At 43.0% G+C, this 6988-nt stretch overlaps 1 protein-coding gene across 3 annotated transcripts in view; it reads left to right on the plus strand.

The window, feature by feature from the left end:
• Nucleotides 1-6988, plus strand: part of TRIM37 (tripartite motif containing 37) — a 26435-nt gene that overhangs the window by 17007 nt on the left and 2440 nt on the right. For 2 of the 3 annotated variants that reach the window (XM_029085814.1, XM_029085815.1), the window contains 5 exons: nucleotides 733-933; nucleotides 3002-3313; nucleotides 4995-5132; nucleotides 5795-5972; nucleotides 6624-6742. In XM_029085814.1, the coding sequence (XP_028941647.1) occupies nucleotides 733-933; nucleotides 3002-3313; nucleotides 4995-5132; nucleotides 5795-5972; nucleotides 6624-6742 (948 nt within the window). Of the gene's footprint in view, nucleotides 1-732; nucleotides 934-3001; nucleotides 3314-4994; nucleotides 5133-5785; nucleotides 5973-6623; nucleotides 6743-6988 lie in introns of all 3 variants that reach the window. The other variant, XM_010171390.1, reaches the window with a different exon arrangement.

Here is a 6988-nt window from a genome sequence, read left to right on the forward strand (position 1 = left end):
TGGTTTTAGTGCACCGTAAAACCTGAAGTATGTGGAGAGAATGAAGTAAAGACTCCTTACAAGTCAAGCAGAAATATATTTTAAATGCAGTAATGAAAAGGCACTCTAAGACTTCTTGCAGCCTAGAGATTATTACAGCCCAAATTAAGTGTAGGTTAATAAGATTCTGAAAGAAGTGAATGTACATTGATTAGAAGTATACTTATGGCAAAGACATCAGAAGAGGCATTCACTAGAAGTGGTATTTATGCTGCTGTGGATGTCTACTCCTGCTTGAAAGACAGAATTCCTTAACTGTCCTGCTTTTAGCTGCTGTTCTAAAACTTCTTGAAACTTTCTTGTGAGCTGTGAAGTTGAGGGACATTTCTGTTTCCTTCTGAAAGGACAGCCTGTAGAGTAGGAGCACAGTGGCTGTAGCAACAGCATTTTTTTCAGGAGCTTTTAGAAAGACATTTTTAACAGCATTTGTAAAAGCTGACACAACCTCTTCACTTGAGCTTCTTGCACTTACCTGCTTGCGGTGTTTTCCAGCCTGAATGTTGCTAGTGTCACCTGTCTGCACGGTTTTCATCTCACAGATCTGCCTATTGTCTCTGAAGACTCTTTGTCTCTCTTTGATAAGTTTCTTAGAACGTTTCCATTCCTAATCTGCTTGTAGGACTCTTGTTTTTACAGGGGATAATGCATCACCTGTGTCATGTATATACACACTCTTCCATGTAACTCCCTTAGGTACTAGCCATGGCTACAGCAGTGCAAGTGGAAGACCTTCACGACGAGGAGGGAGTGCACTGGGCTCAACAGCCAGTAGCAGTTTACTGGATATAGATCCTTTAATTTTAATCCACTTGTTGGATCTAAAAGACAGAAATGGTATGGAAAACCTTTGGGGCCTTCAGCCACGTCCACCCGCCTCTCTTCTGCAGAACAGAGGTAACTGTACATCACATAGCAGATGATTTAATTCCAACCTAGAAATGTCTCTGAGAGTGCAGGCCTGGAGTTAGAAGCAGATTTGAGGAGAGGTTGGGGGGAAAAAGAGGGTGACAGGCAGTCCCTTCTCAGTGATCACTGGCCTTCCTGGCCCTCAGCTCTGCTCATCAGTATGCTGCATCCTACTGCCTGCTCTAACTCATTCCTTGTCTCAGTGGTTGACCTCAGCTTGAGAACGCCGGATGACTCGACTGAAAACAGAAGTGTGTATCAAGGAGGATCTCCTCGTCTTTTCTTGGGGATGTGGCTGAGCTGGCTGGCTGGTTTGTGCAGCTACATTGTAGAGATAAAGTTCGTGTGGTTTCTTTGACTGGAACTGTGTGAGATGAATGAAAGGCCCTTCTCTGGAAGGGGTTAGCACTGAAAGGCAAAGCACCAGCCAGCTGTCTGCTGAGGAAGCAGTTACACCTCTCACTTCACACAGCTTGTACATGTAGTGGCTCAGAGTACTATGAGCACAGTGGGTACTAATAAGAAAATAAATTCTGAAATTTACTTTTCTATGAAAAAAACCCATTTAAAACAGAATTAGAAAAATGTGTGCAGTAGTAAAGCTGGAAAAGCACTTGTGGAAGAAAAAATGGATCAAAATGTCAGGAGGAAAAAATAGTGATGGTATTTAAATAATTGAAGACTGGGAAGAGTATTTGTGGTTCAGTTGGGGCCCTTCAACTGAAACAGCAATTAACTTCATGTGCAGCAGGAGAGCTGCCAATTCGGCACCCGTGGCTGTTAGTGAAGAAGGTTGCTCATTTCTCTTCTTTTGGTAGTGAAGAATTAAAATTAAATCAAACCTCAATAATACATTTATCACAATTAACACTTAACTTGGAGCTAGCTGACCTACTACTGCAACATCTTATTTCAGGTCATTCTGAAATGAAACAACCATTTGGTGACTTGGTAGAACAGGAGAGAGAGAAATAATGGTCTGTTTGCTACAAATAAACACTTGCTCTTGCTGCAGTGATGTTACTGAATGTAAAAGCTATCCCACACTAGATGTTTCTTTGTGATTAGCTTTTTAAATGTAGTCACAAGCAGTCAGATAAATTTTCAGCTCAATGCAATCTGTAGTTCCAAAAATGGAGTCACTTACGTAAGTACGAAAAGGGGAAGCAGCACATGTGCTGGAGGTCTCAGCTCTGTTTAGCCTGGTGAAAGGCCTGGCCAGAAGGACCTTCAGAGAGGGCGTTGCACTCTCTGCTGTACTACTCGAGCAGGATTAAGCTCTCCTGTGTGTTGAGTGGCTTCCTGGTTATCTTTAGCTGCTGGCTACAAAACTGAAATTACGTTTTGCTGAGATTCCCTTAAGGTTTGGCTGTTCCTAGAGCTTATTGAAGTCAGTCAACTAAGAGAAAGCTGCTGTTATATTTAGAGTTTGCCAGACTTCACTTGCCAAGGTGAAGGTTTCTAAGAGCCACTTGGTTTCACAGTTTTGAACAGCTGAATTTGCAGTGAAACACTTAAAGAATTTATAATGCTTCAGAGTTGAAGTATAAGATGACAAAGTTGATCTAATTTTGGGGGAGCAGCATGTAGGCTTACTCAACCTGATCTTCTGGTGTCAGGTACTGAAGGGAATTCCTTCCCTAGGTTCAGATTTCTTTGAGTTCTGTGTGTTAACATGAAATGGTGGTGGTGTGAGAATCTCATACGAGCCCTTGTCAGGCTTGTGAACTCAAACTGGTCTGGCAATATAGAATAGTAGCTCAGTTGTCACCAGAATTCATGCAGTAGTGTTGGGAGCCTTGATTCTTCCAGTGAGCAAGTTTTGGGGCCTTATTCTGTGGCAGGCAGAGAGTGAGAATCTGCTCTCCTGGTAGCTGTTTAGTGCTCACAACCTGAATACAATGGTTCTGTACTAGTACAGAAAAATGTCTCTATCCATTGTTTCTACAGCAGGGCAAAAAGTAGAATTCTTATAGCTGCTAAAAATAGATGTCTGTCTGTATTTGAGAACAGCTTTACTTACCTGTTGTGTTCTTTAACTTTTCCTTTGGTAAAGCATCATCCTATTCTCTAAAAGATCGAGATCAGCGGAGACACCAGGCAATGTGGCGCGTGCCGCCTGACTTGAAGATGCTGAAAAGACTTAAAACTCAGATGGCTGAAGTTCGAAGCAAAATGTCTGATGTAAAAAACCAACTCTCAGAAGTGAGAAGCAGCAATGCTGGCTCATGTGATGGACAGCCCAGCTTCTTCTCCATTGAGCAAGGTGCTTTAGCTGCCTGCCCAATGGAAAGCTGCAGCAAGCTGCAAGAAATAGGAATGGAACTACTGACAAAGTCCTCAGTTACCAGTTGTTACATAAGGAATTGTAAGTGCACAGAAAACAGGGGGTTTAAATGTCACTTAGAGTTGTCAGTTGTATGGGTGGTTTATATATCCAGGCCTGTGGAAACAGACCTTGTGTAGTTACTCATGCTCAAGTTCAGCCATAACAATCCAGAGATGTAAAATCTGCACTGCCTTTGAGTAAGTAAATGTTACTGAAACTGGTTTCAGCCCTTCTTGGTAAAAGCACCAAAAATTTTTGCTCCACAACCAGTAACACAGCTCGTGAACTGAGAATGTTCTGGAATTGAATCCTGTATCAAACCAATCCTGGCTGAAGGTCATTTCTTGTTGAGTGCTGCTCTGCATCTGGCCCATCTGTGAACTTGGGGCTGTTTCCTGATGCTTGCCAGTGAACAAAATTTAAAATTTCCAGACTTGCTATACTTTAGTAACTTGAAATCTTGCTGAAACTCAGGTAAACCAAGGTTCTCTCTGGAGAGACTTTGCCTTTTGAAAAGTAACTTCTTTCAAAGAGGTGCCTGTTGGTCAGTCTGTTCAGGTACTGTCACTGGGTCCTGCTGGCAGCACTGGTAAGCCAGTGCAGAATCCTTTCAATACCAGCATGAGGGCTGTGCAGATGCTTTGTTGCTTATGTTCCTGAATAAAAGCTCTGATTGTTAATCCTCTCTCACTTCTCTGTTGCCTGGGAGAGATGATTTTCCAGCCCTCTGGGTTTTGATTCAAGTTGTTGCTTGCATTTTGGAGCCAAGATGAGTAAGAAATATATTATAAACATGAGTGGACTAAAGAACCAGAATAGTTCTGTTCCTCTCCATCCCTTTCAATACTGACCTGCAAAGCAGGGCTCTTGCAACTCCAGCAAAGCTCTGTTTTGCTTTTCAGCACTCCCACAGAGCAGAGAATTTCTTCTCTGCACATCAAGAGAAAGAGTTGTGTTAAATTTTGGAGCCCTGAATTGTACCATCAACGAGCCACAGAGGAATCAAGCCACTTCATTGGCAGTGCTGGCTGTTGTGTGGTTTTTAATGTCACCTCTTTCCTTATCAGATGCCTCATCCCTCAAAGGTTACGAGGGCACTGGGCAGTCACCTCGTTCTGCATTGGAACGGGAAGAGTAGACATGCAGTGCTCTGTAGATAGGAGCAGTCTCCTGACTTGCATTGAAGCCCAGATCCCCCACCTGTATGGGGTGTGGTGAGAGCAGAACTTGGTGTTTTGCTGTTCCAGTTCCTGCTCCTCCATTCCTCTGCCTGGAGGGGTTTCTGGAGCAGGACCCACACTCAGAGAACGGTTAGTGTGGGAAGTGGCAAACTGAGTCCCGTAACCTGCCTTTCACTCTGGCTTTTGATGTCCTTTGTTACACTGGGCTTGGAATTTAAGAGCTGAAGGGATGGTTCTGGGTCTCCTTATCCTTTATACTTCCATGCTGGCTGAAGTGATGTGGATGATGGCTTCCTGAAGGATGTCTTAGTGTGGGGCAAGCGAACATGACTTGTGTAGTCTTGGCTGTGACCCTAAGCAGCCCTCCAGCCTGCACCTTTGACAGGAAGGACGTGGAAGGAGTTTTGTAGAGGCTTGGTGGTGGCAGTTAATGAGCAATGAGATGAATACAGAGCTTAACTTCATGTAAAATAAGCATAAAGACAGAATATGGCAGCAGTTTGATTGAACACTTGTCACATCTTAAAATATTTTTGCAGCTGCAAGTAAGAAAAGTAATTCACCCAAACCTCTTTGCTCCGGAGCGGCAGGTAGTCTGTCTTTACGGCGAGCCATGGACTGTGGGGATACCAGTCATCGCTTAAAGGGAGACAGTCAAACTCCTGAAGGTAAGCAAGGTCAGCGTGACTTGTGTGGTGGGATGCATCTGGCATCTGTCCTACAAAAGCTTTTCAGGAAGTCTTTTACTTGGCAACTGAAATTTCCCTGAAACTTGACTGGATTCTGTCTCAAAACGAGTTAACGTTGGTTGTACCTGTGCAGACCCTTGATGGATGATCTGCTGTGAAACTGCCACACAGTTCACTTATTGGAACATAAATATATGTTATGTGTTACTTCTGGTCTCTCTGAAGATATTTCAGGAGCTAACTTTACAGTGGAAAATCATAGATAAAAAAAAAGTACTGATCCAGGCTTAAATTGTGATTTGATTTGGCTTAAAGGGAATTCAAGAAAACTCTGGAGACGTGTGATGGAAGAATTACATGCTGCTGCTGCTCCTGAGTTTACAATGCCCTTCCTTAAGGGTCATGAAACAAAATACCTAACACAGGAATTGGGATTTGCCCCTCTCAAGTGCTCAGAGGTGGAATGGGGTATGGGAATTGTTTTCTTACAGTGCTAAACAGATACAGAAGGCTTGAGTGAGAAACTGGAAAAATACCAGGAAGTCATTACGTGGTGTGACTGTAACCTTAGTGCCCCGGGTCACCTCAGCCTTTTGAAATAAGGCTGGATGTGCTTTGAGTTTCTCTCCCTCTTCTCTCAGGTGGCTTAGGGAGCTCCAAGCTGAGCAGTCGGCATCACTCTCCCAGGCCCCTGGCTAACAGCAGCGCTGCTGAGGCGCTGCCTAAGCCAGAGGAGAGACCTTGTGAAGGTTCAGATTCTGATGTGGGAGTTTCCGGTTTAAATGGCTTAGCTGCTGTAGAGAAGAGCAGAAAAGTTGGTGCTCTAGGGTAAGGGGTTTATTCTTTTTCCCTCTTGTTATCTCTTCCCCCACCTTCCCTTGATCTAGAAAGAGAAAATACCAGTCTACTAAACCCAGGTGCTTGTAGCATGGAAGAGAAATTACTTTGAAGTTTACTTGGTTGCTGCTGTTCCCTCCGGATATCAATTTGGGGTTTTATAACTGGGTTACAAGCCATCTTTTCTTTTTTTTTATTTTGATCAGCTGTGGATATATTCTGAAACTTTGATTTGAAAGGCAGGCCCAGTCTGTTTTCCCACTGTTCCTTGCAAAATATCCTCTAACTGAAATGTATCACTTCGGATTTCCTTTTTTAAGGCAATATTTTTCACTGTGACTCTATTTTTCAGCTCCCTCTTGGCTAACTGAGCTCAGTGCAATGAAGTACCCAGGTTATTATTTTTTTCTACATAGTAGGAGTCACTGTTTTTGGAAAATACTTACAAACTTTTCCAAGTTTGTTTTTTTCAAGATTTTAAATATTTCCAAATCAATCAAAGTTGGGAGTTTAAGTGGGTATGCAGGAGACTTAAACAATGAGTAAAACAAGATGTGTCACTGAAAGGTTTTATTTCCAGGGCTGCATTAAAGCTGCATTTCTAACGTGGGTTTTTGTATTTCTCTTAAATTCTTTCTTAAGATCAAATTCTAAAGGATGTCGTACAGAAGGAGCACAGTCAACTGGTCTGGAGAACAGCTCTGAAACTGGTGATCTGCAGGGTCTGCTTGCTGAAGGTGCTTCTGCAGGGCCAGAGGAAGGTAAATCGGATCTTAGTGAGGGCAAGTGCAGGGTGACTACTCTCCAGTCTGTGATGAGTTGTTTCTGTAACAGAAATAGCTTGTGGGGGGGAACAAACAAACAAAAAAATACCCCATAAAACCCCAAACCTGTTTTCATGGCTGTTGAACTTTTAACATTTGCCAGCTGTAGTATAAATCTGAATGAGGAGAGAACATCTCTGTGTCGCTGCTGTCTGTGGAGAAATAGTGATGTTGGGGTGCAGC

Source organism: Antrostomus carolinensis, unplaced genomic scaffold (assembly GCF_000700745.2).
Source record: "Antrostomus carolinensis isolate BGI_N321 unplaced genomic scaffold, ASM70074v2 scaffold32017, whole genome shotgun sequence".
Taxonomy (NCBI): Eukaryota; Metazoa; Chordata; class Aves; order Caprimulgiformes; family Caprimulgidae; genus Antrostomus; species Antrostomus carolinensis.